This window comes from Pelophylax lessonae (genome assembly GCF_965119305.1).
Source record: "Pelophylax lessonae genome assembly, chromosome: 3".
Taxonomy (NCBI): Eukaryota; Metazoa; Chordata; class Amphibia; order Anura; family Ranidae; genus Pelophylax; species Pelophylax lessonae.
Window position 1 is genome coordinate 202,580,189 of NC_138770.1, and position 25,240 is coordinate 202,605,428.

Genomic DNA, 25,240 nt, shown 5'->3' on the forward strand with positions numbered 1-25,240 from the left:
CCACCCCCCCCCCCCCCCCCCGCCACACCACCATGATAGATAGATAGATAGATAGATAGATAGATAGATAGATAGATAGATAGATAGATAGATAGATAGATAGATAGATAGATAGATAGATAGATAGATAGATAGATAGATAGATAGATAGATAGATAGAATCCATTTACAAAATGCTAAGGGAACAAACAAAAGAAAAATCTAAATCAAATCAATATTTGGCGTGACCACCCTTTGCCTTGAAAATCAGCATCAATTTTTACACTTGCACAAGTCAGGGATTTTGTAGAATTCGAGCCAGGTGTATGATTAATAAATTAAACAAAGCAGGTGTTAATGATCATCAAATTCATATGTAGTTTAAAACGGACTGCCTAAAACAAACAGCTGTGTATGAGGACCAGCCGAACTCTGCTACCAAGGTGAAATTGTAGAAGTCCATTTCATGTCACAGGTCATACAGAATGAACAGACTGAGCACAGACACAAGGTAGTTAAACTGCATTAGCAAGGTCTCTCCCAGGAAGAGATTTCAAAGCAGACTGGGGTTTCAAAATGCACCGTTCAAGCTCTTTTGAAGAAGCACAAAGAAATAGGCAATGTTGAGGACCATAAATCAGTAGTCAGCCAAACAAACAATGCAGCAGATGAAAGACACATCATCCTTACTTGCCTTTGACATCGGAAGAGGTCTAACAGTGCGATCAGCACATAACTGGCAGAAACCAGTAGGACCCAGGTAAACCCCATCTACTGTCTGGAAAGGTCTGGCCAGAAGTTGTCTTCATGGAAGAATCGCATCCAAAAAAATGGATTTTTGTAAGATCTTACCGTAAAATCCTTTTCTCTTAAGCTCATTGACAGACGCAGTCCTCTTTGATTAATATCAAATTGGGTTATACTGCCCTCTACAGGAGTAGGACACTAGGCAGAAGAAAACGTTCTGGCCACACCTTAGGGGCAGTCCCAGAGGGTATATCCTCTCTCTCTCTCTCTGCTACAGGATGTCAGTCATGTCACAAAGCAGTGTCAGAGAATTTAACCCAACCCAAGTCAAAAATAGAGGGGGCGGGTACTGCGTCTGTCAATGAGCTTAAGAGAAAAGGATTTTATGGTAAGATCTTACAAAAATCCATTTTTCTCTGTCGCTCATTGACAGACGCAGTCCTCTTTGATTAATATCAAATTGGGACGTCCCAAAGCAGTGTCACAAATGAGGGGTGGGATAACGGAAATCAAAATCCAATCTAGAAGGCCCAACCGGTGCCGACTAGAAATCTTAAAGGCTCAGACAAAAAGGAGACTCAACTGAAAACCCAACAGAAAAAAACCCTCGAGGTAGACCAACGGTCTCCTCAAATTGCGGCCTGCAGAACTTTGCGGCCAAAAGAGGCATCCGACGATGCCATCACATCAACTTTATAAAATTTTGTAAAGGTATGAACCGAAGACCAGGTAGCCGCCTTGCAAACCTGGACCACTGACGCCTGATGGCGGAAGGCCCAGGAAGCACTAAGCGCCCGAGTGGAGTGTGCCTTAACAGGGAACGGAGGATTCCGACCCTTAATAGAATAAGCCTGTACCACCGTCTGTCTGATCCATCTGGAGATAGTCGCGGCAGATGCAGGCAACCCCTTTTTGGGGCCATCCGTGATCACAAAAAGTGAATCCGTTTTACGAAACGAGTCCGTAGTTTTCAAGTATACCCTGATTGCCCGAACCACATCCAAGGAAAGTAACGCAAACTCCCGAGGATGACTGGGCTTAGGACACAGGGAAGGTAACACAATATCTTCATTCAGATGAAACTCTGAAACCACTTTAGGAAGGAAGGATGGATTCGGACGAAGAACCACCTTATCCCTATGAACCACCAGATATGGGGAACGACAAGATAATGCGGCCAGTTCTGACACCCTGCATGCAGAAGTGATGGCCACCAAGAAGGCCACCTTCTGGGATAATGTAAGCAAGGGAATCTCCCTAATATCTTCAAAGGGAGGTTTCTGAAGAACCGACAACACCAAATTAAGATCCCAGGGCGGTAAAGGCGCGCGCACTGGCGGAGCCAGGTGCCGCACCCCCTGGATGAAATTCCGCACCAAGGAATGAGTAGCCAAAGGCTTCTGAAAGAAGATTGCTAACACTGAAACCTGACCCTTGATAGTACTCAAGGCCAGCTTCTGCTCAACCCCCTGTTGCAGAAAAGCCAAGATTCGGGTCACCGAATAGGCACGTGGAGGAACTCCAAGGGATTCACACCACGCAATATAAGACTTCCATGTGCGATGATAGACTTTTCTGGAAGTCGCTTTCCTTGCTTTAATTAAAGTAGGAATAACTGAAGTTGACAATCCCTTGTCCTTCAGCACCTGGGTCTCAATAGCCAGGCTGTTAAAGCCAGCGATTGTAAAGCAGGATGGAAGATCGGTCCCTGAGACAGCAGATCCTCCCTGAGAGGAAGTCTCCAAGGAGCGTCCGCGACCAGCCTGACCAAGTCGGCGTACCAGGGTCGACGAGGCTAGTCCGGAGCTACCAGGATAACTGGAATTCCCTCCACCTCTATCCTGCGACTTGAGAGGAGGGAAGGCATACAGTAGCTGATACTGTCCCCACGGGGCAACCAGCGCGTCTGCTGCGTCCGCTAGAGGATCTCGGGAGCGGGCTGCAAACCTCCGCACCTTCCTGTTGAGCCGAGATGCCAACAGATCCACAGCCGGGGTGCCCCAATGAAGGCACAGCTGGTGAAATACCTCTGGATGAAGAGACCATTCCCCTTGATCCCGAATCTGACGGCTGAGATAATCTGCCAAACTGCTCTCAGCGCTGTCCTTTACAGACAGGAAGTCTTGTGGATCGTTTTCCCGGGTAAAGGAGGCGGCTCCGCCCCTTTACACGCCTTCCGGCGCTGCCCCTGCTACTCCGAGGTAGCTGGGCGTCTCCAAAATGGCCGCCCCCATGCAGGAGACACGAGGCTACGCCAAGATGGCGGCCCCGCGCGACCTGCGGGAGGATGGCGGCGGCCTGCGCCTGTGGAAAGCTGGCGGCGGCCTGCTAAAACGTGTGGCCTGCGGAAGGAAGGCAGCGGCCTGCGGGAGGATGGTGCGGCGGATGGCGGTAGTCCAGGTAACTGCAACCTTATGTATAAGGTAGGATCATATCACCCTCTTACATGGCCATCTTAAACAGTAACGCCAGCCCCTGACCTCAGTCATGATCCCTTTACAGTGCCCACTCTTACAGTGACTATGCGATAGTCAGCTCCCAAACCAAGCCTCCTGGTTCTTATTCACCAACTCACACTCAAGAGGGAGATCTGTGACACATGCTATAGGATAGAGGGGGGACCCAGGATCAAGAGGGTCCGACCATCCACAGAGGGGCCCGTGTCTATTCCCAAAACCCGACAGGGGAGAGGGGGAACATACTACTCACCATACCGGAACCGGCGGGCACCTACTCCTAACAGAACCCCTCTCCACCGAGGTGGGGGGGCTGTCGAAAAATACGGACGTCGCGACTCAGTTTCCAACTGGTCGTCGGCGTCCCGGCAAGACGTTTAACTCGCAGGGCCAGTCCCCGTCCAGTGGGACTATGTCGCGGCCGACCCAGCGCGGAGCTAGGGCCTGCACGCACTCGTAGGCTGACTGGGGTGACCACTGGATCTTAACATCCAGCCCGGCGCCCAGCTCCAGCATAATTGTTTAAATGTGTCGCGGACGATCCAGCGCGGAGCTAGAATCTGCACGCGCTTGTAGGCCGGGTGGGGTGACCACTGGACCTCAAAATCCAGCCCGTCGCCCAGATCCGGCATAATTGCTTGAAGATCTCACAGGAACAACTGGAGAAAAAAGCTGCCTAAAAAAAATGCATCTAAAAAAAAAATCTTGCCAGGACCAAAGATCCCAGCAAGGAACTTAGGTCCTTACTCCTGACTAGACAGAAAAAAACTGACATCCTGTAGCAGAGAGAGAGAGAGGATATACCCTCTGGGACTGCCCTAAGGTGTGGCCAGAATGTTTTCTTCTGCCTAGTGTCCTACTCCTGTAGAGGGCAGTATAACCCAATTTGATATTAATGAAAGACGACTGCGTCTGTCAATGAGCGACAGAGAAATCTATATCTCTGACATGGGAACAAAGCTAAGCAACTCAACTATGCACATAAACATAGGAACTAGGGTGCAGAAAAATGGCGGCAGGTGCTCTCGACTAGAGTCAAAATTTGAAATTTTTGGCTGTAGCAGGAGGCAGTTTGTTCACCTAAGGGCAATAATTAGTATCTGCAGGCAACAGTGAAGCATGGCCGAGGTCTCCTGAAAAATTGGCGCTGCTTTTCTGCAAATGGAGTTGGCGATTTGGTCAGGACCAATGGTGTAATCAATGCAGAGAAATACAGGCAGATACTTATCCATCATGGGAGGCGTACGATTGGCTAAAATTTATCCTGTAGCTGTAGAATGAGCCCAAACATACAGTCAAGGTCATTAACCACTTCAATACAGGACAGTTATACCCCCTTCCTGCCCAGGCCAATTTTCAGCTTTTAGCGCTGTTGCATTTTGAAGGACAATTGCATGGTCATGCAACACTGTACCTAAACCAAAATTTATGTCATTTTTTCCCCACAAATAGAGCTTTCTTTTGGGGGTATTTGATCACCGCAAGGTTTTTACTTTTTTGGTACAAATAAAAAAGTTTTTCTTCTTTGTTATAAAATTTTGTAAATAAACAAAGTTTTTTCCTGCACTGATGAGGCCACACTGACAGGCACTGATGGGGTGGCACTGATATGCAGCACTGATAGGGAGGGCACCACTGGCAGGCTCCCTGAGCCCTGATTGCCATCCCTGGTGGTCATGGGCGATTGGACACAGCCGTCATGTGATCAGGAGGGCCAATCACAGGGCTTGTTGCTATGTGTCCAAGGGACACAGGCACATCGAGGTCATGCCGCTGCACGTGCCCACGGCAGCGCGATCTCGCTCCTTCTGCATGACGTTCGGGAACGTCCGATCAGAAGGACAAGACTCCCACCTGGCCGTATATGTACAGTGGCCGGGTGGGAGGTGGTTAAGAACTATCTTCAGCATAAAGAACAGGTCATCCTGGTAGTGATGGTTTAGTCCACCACAAAGCACTGATCTCATCAAGTCTGTATGGGACTTGGGTATATTACATGAAGGGATGTAAGGATTTGAGGCAGCCTACATCCACAGAAGATCTGTGGAGACTTCTCCTAAGATCTTTCTTTGGAACAATATACCTGCCAGTTCCTTCAAAAAATGGGTGGAAGGTGACATTAAAGAATAGATGCAGTTTGGAAGGCAAAGGGTGGTCACACCAAATATTGACTTCATTTGAATTTCCTTACTGTTCATTTAATTTACAGCATTTTGTTTTTACACCAGACAAAAAATAGTTTTTTTTTTTTTTTTTTTAGGACAGTAGTATACCTACTTTATACTAAAATAAAGTATTACCAAGCCCATGCTGTGTTATGCTCTAGTGACCTGAAAATATGTTTATTGTAACAGCACGTATCCAATAGTCTAAACAAGGAGTATGCAGCTTAGGATGGTAACCCTGCCTTTCAAGGTCTGGGAAAAAAAAAAAAAAAAAAAGCAGAATTGCCACCCTATGACAGCCCTATGACAGAAAGTAGATAAAAGCAGGCAGGATTAAGAATGCAATGCAAGCCTACACAGATTTAAAAAAAAAAAAAAAAAAAAAAAAAAAAAAAAAAAAAACACTGCCTGCCTATATTGTAATCATTGGACATTTCCAGAAGCCTGCATGTTCAATTCTTTCCTTTACTGGGCACCCCCAGGAACTCCAAAACCACAAGTGCTCCATTATGAAAATACATAATTTAAAAGCATGCAACCAATACCAGTACTAAAAAATGCAAGGCACAAGGGGAGCCTTTCACTTTTTAGCTAAAATTGGTAGCAATATATTAATTTTGTAGCTTCTGAGGATTAAAAATGTCAAATTATCTGCACCCTGAAGATTTGAGCCATTTAAAATAACAGCCAATACACATAATCAAGTACCGGTTTACTTTAACATCAGATCGATGCTGCCCTTTGCAAAGAAGCCATGGTGAAATAGTCAAAATGTGCTGTAAGAATGTAAAATCATATTCCTAATTTAGAGAGCCTATGGCATATAAAAAGCATGAGGGTTACCGCTGAAGCCCACCTCCTACAAAATGCTAGATGCCTGGCTGCGTGTTTTGCATGTTCCAGTCACAGTTCTTGAACAAGCATGGTGAAAGACGTGTTAATAAAGAAAAAAGTGTCAACCACTACTCACTAGACTTGCTCTGGGTCAGCAACTCAGCAGTGAAGTCAAAGCACGGGAATGAGACAGCCAAGCAAATAGCATTCCTAAAGGCTCAGCAATGGTAGCCCCCATTAATATGGCAGTGTTCATTTAATACTAGTACTTTGTCTAAAATAGTCTTAAACAGCCCTAGATAATACAATTTAGCATGAAGTGGGGTGATTAGTGTAGGATTCAGAATTCCACAAATCAAACTAAACGCCAGGAAACCTTTTATGATCCAATACTGGCTTCCTGGCTCTTCTGATTTCTCCAGCCATGACTTAGAAGGTTGTTCTTTAAGTGTGGTTTCATTTCCACCCTTCTTCAAAAGGAGCCTAAAAGAGTTTGCCAACATCCCTCAAACATCAGCTTCTAGTGTTCTGGGGTTCATATGAAAGATTAAATTAAGCCAAATGTATGTTTTAAACAATGTACAAGATGAGAGGGAATTCTTCCTTTAAATGGTCAGCATAAGACAGAAGTTCCAATTATTATTAGTATACTACAATGCTGATGGTGTTGATTTCAATACAGTCTTGAGATGAAAAACAGTTGTTGACATTTCTGCAATGAAGATTTGATCAAGTAAATCAACATACACATTTTTAGTGACATTACCAACTTTAGAAAAAAACGCTTCACCTCAAAACAAAAAGTAACTCAGCTCGTCCCTGTAAAATGACATCTCACATTTCTCCCCACATTTCCTGTAGGACTTGGCATTCTGGGAGCAATTTTTTTTTTATTGCCATGGTACATGCAAGGTCAACTTTTGTATTTATGTCTGTGTGCTTTATTAAGCATCTGTGAACTAGTAAAGGCACAGAATTCTTTATTTATAAAGAAAACGTCTCGGCATACACAGTTTGTGTGAAAGGGTGTATACAATGCTGTAGGGGAGCAGGATAAAAAACAATATTGGATGTGTAGAAGCAGTTTACAACTGAATAAGCCTGTCCCCCCACACAGCCCAAGACAACCCAATAAAGATTTACAACAGTAAAGATTAATAAGAACAACAACTATGGAAAATGTTAGATTGGTTATAAACCTGGCCTCTCTAATCGCCTCCTTATGTGCCTGGAACATCTTGACGTTGTTCATGTTCGACTGCCAGTACTTCACATAGCCACTATGGTCAGCAGTCAGCATCCACATGTCATTGTGTGACCAGGTCATAGCTCGGACTGGGCTGTCATGAGCCTGAATATATAGGAGACAGAAGATGCAAGACCATTAATGCCCATTTTAGAAACCGTACAGGATAGCAAATTTATTTTAAAGGTGATCAATAACAGAATAATGGAAGCTGCCATCGCAGACATCCTTATATTTAATTTGTACTTAAAAAAATAGTCACGGGGGGGGGGCACTGCAGCAAAGAAGGTATGTCACTTTAATGCACAGAATGCATTAAGGTGAAAAACTTGAGACTTTACAATCCCTTTAAACTTACTCTGCACCAGAAGTTCACTGGCAGACAACAGTGGTATGCTTGAACATTCAAGTAATAGCAACTCCCATGTGTCTGAACAGACGGGTTACCTTAAAAATGTTTAAATAGCTGCCTACATTTCTCCAGATTCACCATCTAATTACTTCAATCCAAGTTTGAATTGGACGAGTTGCAATTTAGGACAAGTTAACAGTGGCATAAATCTGAACTATAGCTTTTCATACACTTACAAAGTTTGTTTGGGCCAAGCTGGCCCAAATAAATGATGTCCCTTATTAACTTGTGAGGTCGCTGGATGTGCTGTATAAAACTGCATTTAGCCGAGGTTAAGTACAGTGTACCACATTGTGTTCCAAGTTGGAGCCGAGACTTCCCGTCTCATACCGGGAACACCGTAGAATCTATCGCAGAGGCACTCAGCAATTCAGAGAAAGTAGTATTCAAGCAATGAATACAACGTTTACTCTGACTGGCTGAGTCAGAGGTTGTGAAATCATCAGCCCGCCTCTCTGACTCAGAGGAAGCTTTGTATTTTTTGCTAGAAAACCACTTTCTCTGAATGTCTAAGCACCTCTGTGATAGACTGTGTGGAACACAGTGCGGTATGCTATATGTAGCCTCAGCTACATACAGTTTATACAGCACATCCAGAGGCCTCACGTTAGTGAGGGACAGTTTGTTTGGGTCAGACCCAAACTAATTATGTAAAATGAATGAAAAGTTGGAGTTTGGCTTTAAAATCCTATTACTGAACAAAAATATTTTCTGCAGAGAACCCTGAAAAACAGTACATTTTACAAACAAGTGTTTGATTAAATGCTCATTATTTTACTGCAGAATTTATTCCAAGCCTGCCTCTATACATAAGCTCTATGTGACCTATTGCAGATTTCAGATCACTTTTTGCACCCCCCCCCCCCAATCTGCAGCATAGACTCTCCAGAGCTACCAGCAGGTTTCCATTTCCCTGGAAGCTTGGCAGGACTGCAAATAATTAACGCAAAGTTATCACTTGCATGAATGTTTTTTTTTTTTTATTACATTCTATGGTACAGGAAAACACACAAGTACAGTACAACATGGCCAGACAACTCAAAGCCACAACTGGCATGCATTTTCTGATCAGACTTCAGTTTGTTGGAACAGGCTGCTGACAGTCTCATCTGAGGTTTAACAAGCCAAATACAATAAATTGAGGAATTGGGGGAGGTGGTGAAACTCCAGCTAAAGTTTTATTTTTTTTAGATTGAGAAGAGTTGCTGACCCTTTGGTAAAGGATCATTTCAAGGGTTTAAGGGCTGTATGTGCCCCCCCCCCCCCCCCAGACAAGATGGGAAATCAGTACAAACCACCACAAAGTGAGGGGAAATTTACACTAGATTCAAATGTCTGCAAAAGAAGACATACCCTCTACGTCTGTCAACCATCACTTTTGTAAAATTTCATTTCACTATCTGCTCTGGTGACCAGGGCTAAAGTAGGGGTAAATAATACAAATGGAAATACCGAGATACTGACGGTGATTATAACCCAACAGTGGTTATAAACCTTTCCCAATATTCCTCTAGAAAAGTTTTGCCTGGAGGTTAAGTGAGATCTCCAGTGTGTCCCCCTGACATTTTAGTGGACTTGGAAGGGAAAGGCATAGCGTCCAACCACCCCGGCCTGCAGCTGATTACCATCAAAGTCTATGACAGGCTGTAGCTGAATGCTGTACCAAGTGGTAAATGCATTTAGTGCCCTATACGTTCAGGGATAAATGCATGAAAGGCAGGTCTTTTGTGTTCCAGTCATTCATCCCTGAACTCAATGGGGCCCTTCTTCACAGGCACGTCTGCACTTAAATGGCTGTGTGTGCAATGTGCCTATTACTCCCTACTGAAAGTTTTTATTTATATATTGTGGAAAACTAAGCATACTCCATATATTGACATTTAAAATTCCCAAGAGATGTTTGAAGTCCGTATGCAGTTCAGGCAGCCCAAAACAGAATGGAGTAATGATCTATGTTCTTTTGTATATAAACTATGCAGCTAATTATTCTGATTCTAATTATTCTAAAAAAAAAAAAAAACATTTACTCTAAAATAATTTGGTTTGCACATAAGCATAACAGTGCACCTAGGGCATAACAGTGCACCTAGGACAACAAGTTGAATACGAACCTGTAAAATGGTCTCAAAATTAAATGTCAGTCCATTCCATAAAGTGAATTCTCCACTTGAGGCTCCAGTAACTAAGCGGCGACCCTCAGGAGTCCACTGAAATGAAAGAACATAATATAACTAAAGCCAAGACCTTATCAAATTTTGTAGTTAACCGACTGCTTTAATCCTACACCATTTTCTAAGGATACTTACTCGAACTACAAAGACAGGGCATTTCACTTTGTTGGTGGAGGTTCGAACAAACTTTGTAGTGACCGCATTCAGTGGATTGTTAAGCATTCCAATAGGAGGAACCAACTACAAAAGAAAAATAAATAAGTAAAACAAACACACAGAACCTGGGATTTCCTATTTTTTTTTGGGGGGGGGGGGTTTATCCCAGACATCAGATGACTGAATACGGTAAGGGATCCCATGAAGTGGGACTAGAGCATATATATATATATATATATATATATATATATATATATATAAAAAGTCCACTCAGTTTGGCTCACTGTTGAGTTTGAAATTTCATACCCGAGCACACTGTTAAAAACTGTCAAAACAGGACATGTCATTACATGGAAGAAAACTAATTTTGCCGCCCTCCACCATCTAAGATTGTGTGTCCACATCTGAACCAAGGCATAAAATGGATCAGCGTATGTTGAGGCCATACAGCAGTCAAGTAGTACGTACTGGGTTTTCTTATAAGAAATCCAGTTGGCTCTTCAAACAAAACACTTTCATTAAAAGCAATGCATTTTTGTAAACTACTACTAAAATAAAAAAATACTAATAAGATATAAAATGGTAAATGGCTTCAAATGAATTAGATACAAGTATCAAAACAGAAAAAGCCAAGTATATGTAGGGGAACACTTACATCATTATAGTAACCAGCATCTGGCTGGATGGCTCTCATGTCTCTCTGATCTCTCTGCCATACTCGGTTCTGAAAGAGGAAAATAAAACATTTTAAACAGAAGATCAAGACATAGGAGGATGATTAACTAAAACCACGTGTTGCTATTATCGTAAAAGGTCTCATACAGCCATTCCCCACTATACGTACACTCACGAACACGGACACATTGGCGTCTACGGGAAATCTTGGTCAACTTGACATAGCACTGCTCCCGAACCAGAGACACCAAACTTGGGGAGCACCAAGAGGGGACCCAGGACTACAACATATCAGATTTTGGAGTTGGCCAGCTTGCCTAGGTAATCTACCATGTCGTAGTCCTGGGTCCCCTTAATGTGCTCCCCAAGTTTGATATCCCTGTCACTTATGGTTTGGGAGCAATGACATGTAAAGCTGACTAAGATTTCCAATAGAGCTAGTGTATTTACATACACTGAGAAGTGAAAAAGGTATTGCTTCACTTTAAGTACATTTTTGCTTTACATACATGCTCTCGTCTGCGTGTGCATATATCTCTATACATCACTGTCCCCATAGGGCTTGCTGTATGATGACTTATTGGGCCTCCTCTGATTACCTACAGACAGTCACTTAGGGACAGTTTATACATCCATCCTTACTCCCTGTTGCTCGTTACTCAAAGAATTTGGGGGGTTTGGTTATTGGTATTTATTGTGGAAATTGGATGGGAGAAGGGAATACTCCAACTTGAACTATTTACAGTTGATAAGGACAACACTCACTTGGGATCACCAGGCTACTTGTGGAAGCAGTCACACCGCTTTAACCATACTGCCACTTGTATGGAAGGGTTAGGTCGTCTTGCCCTCTCTAGCAGCAGACTTGATGCAAGTACATTATCTTCAGGACACTCTATTGCATCCCCTTCACTGACATCCGTCCACTGACTCATATAGCTGAAGGGATAGCCCTCTCAGGACAGGCCCTATAACAGATCTGTACTTCCTTTATGCAGAATCAGATCCTTTCCAGTGTCTCCTTTCCAGTCAGCTCTGCAGGAACTCCTGGTTCAGCTCCTCTCTGACTCTCAGGTCGACCACCTGAGGCAGCATGGCAACTTCTACAGAGGAGGGGCAGCCGCCCCCTCCCTCCAGGACCACGCTCTCCAACTGAAAGCCCCGAGCACATGTGCCTTTGGCATTTATACAGTATCCCAGCATGAACCAAGGCACTTTTCTCTGCCAATCACGAGGACTGTAGTAAATGCCTGTGCACTCATTTGTCAGGTTTCCTCCCACTGTCCAATATGCCTCCCTATTGAACCAGTGTGAAACACTCTGCAGACAGACTGAGTTGCATCTGAGCACATTAAGCAGACCTCACTAGCAGATCTTGCTCTCTGGTAGGTAGAGAATATAGATTTACCTGGTGATTTTTCTGGTAAGCAGAAAAGATAAAACTATACTCCCTCTAGCACCTACCTAGGAGGGTGACACACACTACATACATATGAAGTATTGACCGATTAATCTGTGCGGCCAGTTAAAGGAGACCGATATTCACTTTTTGTTTTTTTAAGTATCGTATTGGCCACAAACTTGCTGCTATTGCTTTAAGTGGTTGTACTGTCAGATTTAAAAAAAGACAGTATTCAAAACAGCCAAACTTGGCATTTTGAATGATGAAGGCAGGAGGGGTTTGGGGTCTTGCATACCTCAGACCCCTTTCAAAAAGATTACCTGTCACTGCCTATTACTTTCACAAGGGACATTTACATTCCTTGTGACAGCAATAAAAAAAAAAAAAAAAAGTTAAAAACGGACACGAACAAAGTTGTCAAAAATGTCTTGGTATGCTGGCGCCTTAAGAGTTCCCTTCACTGAAACTAAGGGGCCAAGCTCAACCCCTGAAAAAAAAACCACCACACACCATAATCCCCCCTCCACCAAATGATTTGGACCAATGCACAAAGCAAGGTCCATAAAGACAAGGATGAGCGAGTTTGGGGAGGAAGAACTTTATTGGCCTGCACAGAGTCCTAACCTCAACCCAATAGGTTGCATGTAACTATTATACCCCCATAAAATTCAACATTTAACAAGGCAAAAAATAAAAAATAAAAGAAACCAACACTTAGGAATTGTTCACACCAGCACCACTGGGCTTTGTTTGGTCTGTTAGAAGAAAGAAATTTGGCTTATTGTCCTGGACTGGTGTGCACTGCAAAAAATGGGATTTTTGTACTTACCGTAAAATCAATTTCTCTGCGTTCGACTGACACAGCGCTCCATATAACATAACTAGTTGGTTATATTGCCTCCTCCAGGAGTAGGACTGGGCAGAATAATAACACCTGGCTACACCCATGGGCCGTCCCTCAGCTGGTATAACCCCCTCTCTGCTCTACGTAATCAGTTTAGTAGCAAGCAGTATTAGAAGTATCAGAACTTCATAGAGGGGATGGTGCTGTGGCTAACTCCGAAATAGATTTTACGAGAAGTACAAAAATGCAATTTTCTTTCACTCAGACTGACACAGCGCTCCATAAATCATAACTAGTGGGACGTCCAAAAGCAGTGCCAAAAAGGAAGTGAGGGGTGGGGAAAAATAACCCAAGACTAAACATAGGAGCCCATAACCAGGACACAGGAGCCTTAACCGAGTCACAGGAGCCCTGTCTGAAAAATAAAGGTTTAAAATAAAAAAAACACCCCAAGAGGGAACAGCCCCTCAAAACAGCAGCTTGGAAAACTTTAAAGCCAAAAGAAGCGTCTGCAGATGCCAAAGTATCTACCTTACTTGCAAACTTGGATATTGAAGACTGGTGATGGAAGGCCCAAGAAGCACTCAGCAACGGAGGAGAATGCGCCGTGACAGGGAAAAGTGGAACCTGACATTTAATGGAATAGGCCTGGGTCATCACAGTCTGTCTGATCCATCTGGAGAGGTTAGCCGAAGAAGCAGCCAGCCCTTTACTTGGTCCCGCCATAACTACAAAAAGCGAGTGACTCCGAAAAAGACTCAGTAGCTGCAAGATACACCCAAATCGCACGAACCACATCCAAAGTATGCCAAGCGATTTACTTGGTAATGCAAGCTTGGGACACAAGGAAGGCAACACAATATCCTCATTCAAATGGAAGTCAGAGACCACTTTGGGCAGGAATGGACAGGGACGAAGAACCCCTTTATTCATTTGGACCACTAAATAGGGACTGCAACAATTTCGATACCCTGTGGGCTGAGGTAATAGCCACCAAAAATTTCACCTCCTGGGATAACATAGGCAAGGGAATCTCCCGAATATTCTCAAAAGGAGGTTTCTGGAGAACCGAAAGCACTAAATTTAAAATCCACTGCGGCAAAAGAGACTGTACAGGTGGGGCCACATGTCGAACCTCTCGAATGAAGGTACGAACTAAAGAGTGCGTGGCTAGGGGTCGCTGAAAGAAGATTGCCAAGGCAGAAACCTGGCCCTTAAAAAAGGTACTCAAGGCAAACTTCTGATCAACGCCCTGTTAAAGAAAGGTTAAGATCCGAGCCACAGAAAAGGATCAAGGATGAGTGCCAATCAACTCACACCAAGAAATGTACGCTTTTCACGTACAATGATTTATCTTGCTGGAAGACGACTTCCTCGCCTTCACCATAGTAGGGATCACGGATCCAGACAGACCTCTATCCCTCAGTACCTGGCTTTCAATAGCAACTAACTCAGGATGGTAGATCAGCCCTTGGGACAACTGATCTTCTCCAAGAGGAAGCCCCCAAGGGACAATTACAGCTACCAGGATGATAGAAGATCCTCGCTCTTGATTCCTCGCAGAAACTGCAGAAAAAGTCTTAGCCGAAGAGGATAATGGGCTTACCGTGGCCCTTGGACGCTGGTGGCATCCGTCAGAAGACCCTGTGACCACTATCTTCGGTATTCTCCAGTGGAGCCGAACCTGCTAAAGGAGCTGCAACTAAGACTGTGCAAACAGAACTGTCTTGAAGGTGGATACCACCAGATTTCGAACCTGTATGTAAAATGGGAAAGAACTGTGACAGCAGCCAGTGAATCAAGGCTTGTGGTCCCTGAAGTTTGTGAAGAGGAAGGACCACCCTGATCAGAAATAGAATCAGACCTAGGTAAATCAATTCCCTGGACAGGGATAGGGAGGACCTTAGGTAGTTCAGACATCACCTGAAACTTTGCAGGAATTAAAACCTGAAAGGGACAAGCTTTTTGCAGGTTTCCTTCACGCTCACCAAAGAAGTCCACTGAGAAAACCAAAGAAAAGATGTAAGGAAGAAGAAAATTGCTAGGAGCAGAGATCCCAGCCAGGAGCCTAGGTCCTTACTCTGGACTAGACAATATTAAAACTGATTACCTAGAGCAGAGAGGGGGGGTTATATACCAGCTGAGAGCAGCCCAAGGGCGTAGCCAGGTGTTTTTGTTTTGCCTAGTCCTACTCCTGGAGGAGGCACTATAACCCACTAGTTATGATTTATGGAGCGCTGTGTCCGTCATGAATGAAAGAGAAAACCGAACATATTCTATTTGAGGCACAGACATTCTATTGCAGTGCAACATGCTACAGTGCACAGAATTACATACAACGCATTACAGAAAAAGTTCTAACATGTTCAAAAGCACACACAGATTACACGCAAAGAAAAAAAAAAAAAAGTGTTGTGTGAAGTGTATGAGCCCCAAGTACATACTTGCATAGTTAGGGAAGTTGAAGAGAAAAAAGAAAAAGAAAAAAAGACACCAGTCCATCGAGTTCAACCTATGGTGTGTGTGTGTGTGTGTGTGTGTGTGTGTGTGTGTTTTTACGTCAATAGTACATCGTATAACCCTGTTATGCGGTGGTCCTCGCTGATACCACAGCTTGTGGAAAAGAATTCCACAGCCTTACTGCTCTGACGGTATATAACCCTTCACACAGTTTAAGATTAAACCGCTTTGCTTCCAGTTTAGCGAATGGCAGCAAGTCCTTTTGTATTCCCTTTCACTGAATAGTTTGCTCCCTATGCTAGGGTCACCAGTACGGTTTTTGTACATTGAGATCATATCCTCTCTCAAGCGTCTCTTCTCCAGAGAAAATAAGATCAATGCTTATAGTCTTTCCTCATAGGCGAGATCCTCTAGTCCCTTTATTAGCTTTGTTGCCCTTCTCTGGACACTCAACAGTTCCAGAACATCCTTCCCGAGGACCGGTGCCCAGAACTGGACGAAATACTCCAAATGCAGCCAGAATACAAATAGTCCTACTACTTAAAGCAGGACTCCAGTCTCACAGTTTTCGGTCCAATCTGCCTTAGGCTTGGTGGAACACTGATGCTTTTTAGTTCACAAGAGGTTTTTATTGGTTTTAAAAACATAATTTCATAGAAAGTTAGAGAAGGCACAAAGAGCAGTATACATACTGCTTTAAAAAAAAAAAAAAAAAAATAATATGAGATCTTGAGGAATACAATATCAAAAAGCTAACACAATATAGGTGGTTTACCAGCAATGGTAGGGACCAATATATGTACAGACTAGTACTTAAAATGATCACCTTGTAAAAACAGCCCATTCCGTTTAAAATAGAAATGAAAAGCAAAATATAAAAAAGGTATATTTTTATATGTGACTACATTTCCTCTGTTCTCAGCTGCATAAGAGCCGGGAGGGGTGGGGGAAGAAGCAGCAGCACACTGAGCTTCCCAGTGAGTGGCTGTGCAGCATGCGGGGGGGGGGGGGGGGGGGGGGACATGTCTGATCATTGGAGGAAAGCACACTGCATTCCCAGCATTACAAGAGAACTGACAGCTCTCCTGCTTAGTGTGGTCCGTGTTTTATTAGGAAAAAAGAGGGGCTGGCAGGAATGCCAGTGATTTCACATAAAGGAAGCAATACAAGAAAACAGGATACCTTTTCATAAAAGTACATGGTAGAGCAAGCACATATTAGGAATAAATGGATTTTTGTAAAATCTTACCGTAAAATCCTTTTCTCTTAGCTCATCGACAGACGTAGTCCTCGGTGATACACCACCTTCGGGACGTCCCAGAGCAGTATCACAACTGAGGGGTGGGAAAATGGAAATCAAATCCCAATCTAGAAGGCCCAACCGGTGCCAACTAGAAGTTTACAATGCTCATCCTTAATGATGAGACTCAACCAAAAAAAAGAGAAAACAATTTTTTTTTTTTTTTTTTTCAAACAAAAAAACCCTCGAGGTAGACCACCGGTCTCCTCAAATTGCGGCCTGCAAAACCTTGCGGCCAAATGAGGCATCCGCCGATGCCGTCACATCAATTTTATAGAATTTTGTAAAGGTATGTACAGACGACCAGGTGGCCGCCTTACATACCTGGACCACTGACGCCTGATGGCGAAAGGCCCAGGAAGTACTGAGCGCTCGAGTGGAGTGCGCCCTAACAGGGAACGGAGGACTCTGACCCTTAATAGAATAAGCCTGTACCACCGTTTGTCTAATCCATTTGGCAATGGTCGCGGCAGATGCAGGCAAACCCTTTCTGGGGCCATCCGTGATCACAAAAAGTGAATCCGTCTTACGGAATGATTCCGTAGCTTTCAGGTATACCCTGATTGCCCGAACCACATCTAAGGAATGCAACGCATGTTCCCGATGATGCTTGGGCTGAGGACACAAGGAAGGTAGTACAATATCTTCATTCAGATGAAAATCTGAAACCACCTTGGGAAGAAAAGATGGCTTAGGATGAAGTACTACCTTATCCCTATGAATCACTAGGTATGGTGACTGGCATGATAATGCAGCCAGTTCTGACACCCTGCGAGCAGAAGTAATAGCCACCAAGAAGGCCACCTTCTGGGATAGAGTAAGCAAGGGAATCTCCCTGATGTTTTCAAAAGGAGGTTTCTGTAGAACCGACAAAACCAAATTAAGATCCCAGGGCGGTAAGGGCGCGCGGACTGGAGGAGCCAGGTGCCGCACCCCCTGGATGAAATTCCGCACCAAGGATTTGGTAGCTAAAGGCTTCTGAAAGAAGATTGCTAATGCTGAAACTTGACCCTTGATGGTGCTCAAGGCTAGCTTCTGCTCAACCCCTTGTTGCAAAAAAGCCAATATTCGAGTCACCGAATAGGTACGTGGAGGAAATCCTAAAGATTCGCACCACGCAATACAAGTCTTCCATGTGTGATAATAGACTTTGCTGGAAGTCGCTTTCCTTGCTTTAATAAGGGTAGGAATGACTGAAGTAGACAAACCTCTGTCCTTCAGTACTTGGGTCTCAATGGCCAGGCCATTAAAACCAGCGACTGTAAAGCACGAAGGTAAATTGGTCCTTGAGACCACAGACACTCCCTGAGACGAAGTTCCCACGGAACGTCTGCGACTAACATGTCCAAGTCGGCCAGGCCGGCTTGAGGAGGCCAGCCTAGAATTTCTAGGACCACTGGCGCTGATTGGATCTGAACCAGGCGTCCCTAGAGCTATCTGGCCCCGACCATCCGAGAAAGTCTGGTCGTTTTCTGTTCCCACACATTTATCAGATACCTGATAGTTATCAGGAAAGGTGATCTTTTCTGGTTGAACCTCAGGGACCGAAGTCACCCGACTAGAGGCTACTTGGCCTATCTGGTCAACCAGATCCGATTCCTGTGAGGTATCGGGACTAATCTTAGGAAAAGGTAAAGGAAAAGATCTTTTCAGGGAACGGTAACTACCGCTTCCTGTGGTACTTAAATGTTGGAAGGGAAGAATCGCACCGGTAGTAGTGGTTGATGCTCGATCTAATGTCCTGAATACCGGTGAAAACGTCCCCCCACCCTGAAACCGGGTGGGGGCGCACCTTCAGGCTGTGTACTCCTTTGCTTCGGGTTTGGCTGGGTTGGTCCCCTTCTTGAACCCTCCTGGAGGAGTCTTGCCTTTCCCGCTAGTACCAGCCGGGCGCCCTTTATGGGCGGTAAAGAAAGGTCCTCGCTTGTTGCGAGGTCCCTTAGCTTTTGCAGCCTGTGGCAAAAAAGTGCTCTTGCCCCCAGTGGCATCCTTAATGATTTCATCTAGGTTGGCTCCAAATAGACGATTCCCCTGAAAGGGGAGATTGGTCAAGGTCTTTTTGGAACCTAGGTCAGCTGACCAGCATTTTAACCACAGCACACGTCTGAGGATCACTGCTAACTTAGATGCATGCCCTAATAGGGGAGTAGTGTCCAAGGCTGCGTCACAGATAAACCGTAGCCCTTGTATGATCTGTTCCATCAAATCAGATGTCTCCTGGGGAATATCTTTTCCCCTAAGATCTTGGCGTACCATCTTCGCCCATTCCGTAAGTGTCTGGGAAACTAGACCAATAACGATTACTGGTCTAAATGCTGACCCTATCAGAGAAAAGATGTGCGGGACTCTGCTTCTATCTTTCGATCCACCGGATCCTTAAAGGACGAAGTGTCCTCCACTGGAATAACCGTGGCTTTATTCAGCCTGGAAATAGGCGGATCCACGACTGGTGGTACCGTCCATTTCTTAATGATGGATTCCTCAAACGGATAGCGTCTAGCAATACGCTTGGAAATAGTAAAGGTACGTTTAGAATGCTCCCATTCTCCTTTAATCTGATTACCAAAACATTTAGGTACAGGAAAAGCCACAACTAGTGCGTCCACCAATGCTTCTTCCTGAATTATAGCAAGAGAAGAAGCGTCCTCCTCACTGTCTGAGGGGGCTTTACCTGGGATAACAGCCCTTGCAGAGGAACCTGCAACTGCCGTGACCATCTCTGAATCTGAGTCAGAGGTGTCAGATGGTATAGGGGTAGGCGGGGGTCGCTTCCTTGACCCCCGTCCCTGACAGGCCGCCTCCACCCGAGCCACCATAGACTCCAAAATTGCTGTAAATGACTCTATACTCTGTGCACCGGCGGGTCCCGAGGCCCCCTCGAGGGAAACAGGTGGGGGAATATGTGTGGCAGGGTCCATAATAACTCCAGTTACTTCTTGGATAATATAATTCAAAAGAAAAGAAAAAAACTTTTTTTTTTTTTCTTTTCTGACCCCCAGCGCCACAAAAAAGCCCCTTAGTGTTACCTGCTTAGGGATCCCTATCGATCGAGAGAGAGAGAGAGAGAGAGATAGACCCCCAGGCTCACCACTTGATGCTCAGAGTTAAACTGCAACAGCTTACAGCGCTGTCTTGACAAACAGGAAGTCTTTTGGCTGGCTGCCCAGGAAGAAAGGAGGCGGCTCCGCCCCTCTGCACGCCTTCCGGCGCCTCCCCCAAGCTCCACGAGGTGTAGGATCACCTCAAACATGGCCGCCCCCATGCTGGAGACACGAGGCTACGCCAAAATGGCGGCTCGTGCGATCCTGCAAGAAAAAATGGCGGTGGCCTGCTGAATGTCGGTGTGCTGCACACAACACTGTCTCTGCCTGGGGATATGGCGTGGTTGGCGGTATCGGCCCCTGGCGGACCGCATGGCCGTTCGGGAGGCCTGCTAATAGCTGGAGATCTGATTTGGAAGGCAGTCTACATGTCCGTGGCTTCTGACTGGTAGGTAGCTTATACTTAACCCATAAGATTCCCAGAATGCCACAGATTACATCTTTTAAACATGTATACAATAGATTGTTAGCTCCCAAACCAAGCCTCCTGGCTTTTTGTACACAAAAAATCACACTCAAAGTAGGAGGATCTGTGACATGTTATAGGATAGAAAGGACTCTTTCTTACCATACCGAGAGGGGCCCGCGTTCACCACAAAACCCGTCAGAGGGAAAGGGGGAACATACTACTCACCCTACCGGAACCAGGCGGGCACCAACTCCTGACAGTACCCCTCTCCACCGGGGCGGGAGGGCTGTCGACCGATACGAACGCCGTGACTCATGGTCTTTGGCGTTTCAGCGAGACGTTTAACTCGCGGGTTCAGTCCTTTTAATGGGACTTTGTCGCGGCCGACCCAGCGCGGAGCTATGGCCTGCACGCGCTCGTAGGCTGAACTGGGGTGACCACCGGATCTCAACATCCAGCCCGTCGCCCAGTTCAGCTTTCTTGCTTGAAGATCTCACAGGAACACTGGAGAAAAAGCTGTCTAAAAAAAATCCTTTAAGAAAAAATTCTTGCCAGGACCTAAGATCCCAGCAAGGTGTCTAGGTCCTTACTCCTAACTAGACAGAAAATAACTGATTTGCTGAGGCAGAGAGAGAGAGGATATACCCTCTGGGACTGCCCCTAGGGTGTGGCCAGAGCTTTTTAATTTCCTGTCTAGTCCTGCTCCTGCGGAGGTAACATAACCCGAAGGTGGTGTATCACCGAGGACTACGTCTGTCGATGAGCGCTAGAGAAATGAAGTATTGGGGCAAAAACTGAATTTTTGTAAAATCTTACCGTTAAAATTCCTTTCTCTGAGTCCTCCGACAGTCGCTGCCCATTCACACAGTCTTCACTAATGGGGAATTGCTTCCTCTCCGCAGGAGTTTCTAGGCTAAAGACTTGTAAAAGAACAATTCATCTACATAGTCACACCCATGGGGGCTGTCCTAGTCCAATACCCCCCTGCAATAGCCATCCCAACTCAGTTTGGTCGCAAGCAGTGAAAGTGTAGAAAAACCCCAAAAGAGGGGCGGGGGTGGCGACTGTCGGAGGACTCAGAAAGGAATTTTATGGTAAGATTTTACAAAAATTCCGTTTTCTCTTACGTCCTCCAACGGTCGCCACCCATTCACACAGTCTTCACTAATGGGGATGTCCCAAAGCAGTGTAGACATGAGGGGTGGGCAACGCAACCGTCACAAAGGCAACGCAGTACCCACATCCGAGAAAGGAACCTTACGTGAGCAGAAAGGTAACCTTCTGGGTAACAAAAAAGGGCTCAACAGGAGCAGCAACCCAGGAAAACAAATAACCAAGAGGAAAACAACCCCAACAGCTAGGAACCCGTACCAAACCAGGGTCCCCTATGGCACTGGCGCACTGGCGAACTTTTCAGCCAAAAATTAGGCATCAATTTTGTAGAATTTGGAAAAGGCGTGCACCGACGACCTTGCACACCTGGGCCACCGAAGCCTGATGCCGGTAGGCCCAGGACGCACTCACCGACCTGGTAGAATGCGCCTTGACAGGGAAGGGAGGAACCCGTTCCCGCAACGAATAGGCCTGTACAATGGTAGGTCTGATCCTTTGGCAATGGTCGATGCAGACGCAGCCATACCCTTCCGAGGTCCCTCAGGAAGGACAAAGAGAATCCGATTTTCGAAAGGATTCAGTCGACAGGTAAACCCTGATCGCCCGGACAACATCCAAAGAATGCAATGCAATCTCTTTTGGATACTTAGGGTTCGCAGAAAGCAAAAGGTAAAACAATGTCCTCATTCAGGTGAAAATCCAAAACCACCTTTGGCAGAAAGGAAAGGTTAGGGCGCAAGACCACCTTATCCCTATGAACCACAAGGTAAGGGGAACGGCAAGACAACCCCGCCAACTCCGACACTGCGAGCAGAAGTGATTGCTACCAAGAAAGCCACCTTTTTAGATAGCATAGGCAACGAAATTTCCCCGATGTTTTCAAACGGGGAACGCTACAACACGGACAGAACCAAGTTTAAGTCCCATGGAGGTAAGGGCTCCCTTCTAGGAAGGGCCAAGTGATGCACACCTTGAATAAAAGGTGCGAACTAAGGAATGAGATGCCACAGGGCGCTGGAAAAGAACAGCCAGGGCAGATACCTGGCCTTTAATCGTGGCCAACGCAAGGCGCTGGTCCACCCCAGTCTGGAGGAAAGCCAACACCCTCGTCACCGAGTAGGAACGAGTAGAGAAGCCCCTGGACTCACACCAGGCAAAAAAAAGCTTGCCATGTACGGTAATAAATCTTACCAGACGAGGCTTTTCTAGCCTTGATCAAAGTAGGAATGACCTCCGAGGAGAGACCCCTGTCTCAGGACCTGGCTTTCAACAGCAAGGCCGTTAAAGCCAGCGACTAAAGCAGGATGGAAGATCGGTCCCCGACACAGTAGATTTTCCCGCATTGGAAGCTGCCATGGAGGCTCTACGGCCAGGTGAACGATGTCTGCGTACCAGGACCGGCGAGGCCAGTCCGGCGCTACCAGAATCACCAGTGATTGTTCCGAGGCCAACCTGCGAAGAAACCTGGACAACAACTGAATCGGAGGAAAGGCATATATCAGATGATACGGACGCCAAGGCACCACCAGCGCATCTGAGGTGTCTGCCAGAGGATCACGTGTTCTTGCCACGAACCTTTCCACCTTGTGGTTTAGCAGAGATGCGAACAGATCCACATCCGGGGATCCCCACTTCGCACACAGCATCTGAAAAACCTCCGGGTGTAGGGACCATTCCCAATGGTCCAGGGTCTGGCGGCTCAGATAGTCCACCTGCCAATTCTCCACACCCGGAATGTGAACTGCCGATATTGTTGGGACGCGAGTCTCGGCCCAAGACAGAATATCGGTCACTTCCTGGGCCGCCCGGGCACTCCTGGTGCCCCCTTGGTGGTTGATGCAAGCCACCGCAGTGGCATTGTCCGTCTGCACCCGTACAGGACGGCCCTGAAGACGAGCCGACCAATGGATCAGGCACAGCCTGATCGCTCTCAATTCCAAAATGATTATCGGAAGGGAGGATTCCTCCTCCGACCAAATGCCCTGGGCAGACAGGTTGCCCAGGACTCCACCCCAGCCCGACAGGCTGGCATCCGTGGTAATCACCGTCCACAGAATCGGCCGGAAGGATTTCCCATCCGACACAGCCGGGGACTGAAGCCACCACAAGAGATCCATTCTGGTTTGGCGACTCAGAGACACTCTCAGGTCCAAGGACTGAGGCAGTCTGTCCCACCTGGCGAGGATCTCCGCTTGGAGAGCTTGCGTGTGAAACTGTGCAAATGGTATCGCCTCGAAGGCCGACACCATCAACCCCAGTGACTGCATACAGGTCCGGGGTGACGAGGATTCGGTGTCCCTGAGGGACCTGACCTCGTCCTGTAGGGTCCGGAGCTTGTCCTCCGGTAAGAACACTTTTGCTTGAGCAGAGTCCAGGATCATTCCCAGATATGGGAGACGAACCAAAGGCAACAAGGTCGACTTCTGAATGTTGACTGTCCAACCGAACTCCTGGAGCGTCTGGACCGCAGTGGACAGATCGCGCAGCAGGGTCTGACTGGCACTCGATCTTAACAGGAGATAGTCCAGATAACCTAAGACCGCAATGGCCTGTGCCCGCAACAGGCCCAGTACAGGCGCCAACACTTTGGTAAAGACCCGTGGAGCCGAAGCGAGACCGAAAGGTAACGACAAACTGGTAATGATCCTCCGCGATGGCGAATTGGAGGTACCTCTGATGACCCTCGAAAATGGGGATGTGCAGATACGCATCCTTCAGGTCTATAGAGGCCAGGAACTCCCCCGGATTCAGGGAGGCCACCACCGAGCGGAGTGATTCCATGCAGAATTTCCGAACGCGCACAAAGCGGTTCAGAGCTTTCAAGTCCAAAATCGGACGCACTTTGCCTTCCTTTCTGGGCACAGTGAACAGATTCGAATAAAAACCCAGAAACCTGTCCCGATGAGGCACCAGGACAACAACCCCCTGGGCTAGGAGATCCTGCCACGCTTGACGCAGGTCCTGCAACCACCCTGGGGTCAAATGAAGATTTGATGGAAAGAATCTGTCCGCCGGCCGTGAAAGAAATTCGATCTTGTACCCTGATTGAATGATTTCCTGAACCCACCTGTCCGTGATCCGGAGCAGCCAAGGTTGGAGGAAACCGCGCAAACGTCCCTACACCCCTGAAACGGGTGAGGGCGCCCCTTCAGGCAGAGGCGGACTGAGCCGCCGTCCCAGCTTGGCCGGATTTTTGTTTGCCGAACCAGGGCTTTTTCTGGCCACCTTGGCCCTTGAAGGGTTTTCCCTTGTTCTGCGCCTTGAAGGCACGAAAGGAACCCTGATTAAGTTTAAAGGATGAGCCCCGCTTGCCGCGGAAAAACTTACCCTTAGGGTTCTGGGGCAGCAGAGTGCTCTTACCCCCAGCGACTCCTTTAACCAATTCATCCAGGGATTCCCCAAAAAGGCGAGACCCTGCATAGAGGATATCAGCCACCGTCTTCCTGGATTTCTGGTCAGCCGACCAGCTTTTCAACCAGATAAGTCGACGGTTAATCACCGCGACACTGGACAGGCGCGCAGCTAAAGGGGCCTCATTTAAGGCCGCATCGCACAAATACATGACCGCTTGAGAAATCTGATCCACCATCTCCACGGTAGCGGGGGGGGCAGAATCAGCCACGAGGGTGCGTTTGAGCACCTTGGTCCAATCCACCACAGCCTGAGCCACCATAACAGAGGCAAAAATAGGCTTGAGCATGGAACCCGCCACCATATAGGGATGTCGGGCAAGAGATTCTAGCCTCCTATCAGTAGGGTCCCTAAACACC

The 25,240-nt window shown here is 46.3% G+C and overlaps 1 protein-coding gene across 1 annotated transcript in view; it reads right to left on the bottom strand.

Annotated features, from left to right (window-relative positions):
- WDR33 (WD repeat domain 33) overlaps positions 1-25,240 on the bottom strand; it is a 257,209-nt gene that overhangs the window by 181,223 nt on the left and 50,746 nt on the right. The window contains exons 3-6 of the mRNA XM_082249874.1: positions 10,822-10,890; positions 10,146-10,250; positions 9,951-10,046; positions 7,381-7,532 (exon numbers count right to left, since the gene is read on the bottom strand). Of these exons, the coding sequence (XP_082106000.1) occupies positions 7,381-7,532; positions 9,951-10,046; positions 10,146-10,250; positions 10,822-10,890 (422 nt within the window). The remainder of the gene's footprint in view (positions 1-7,380; positions 7,533-9,950; positions 10,047-10,145; positions 10,251-10,821; positions 10,891-25,240) is intronic.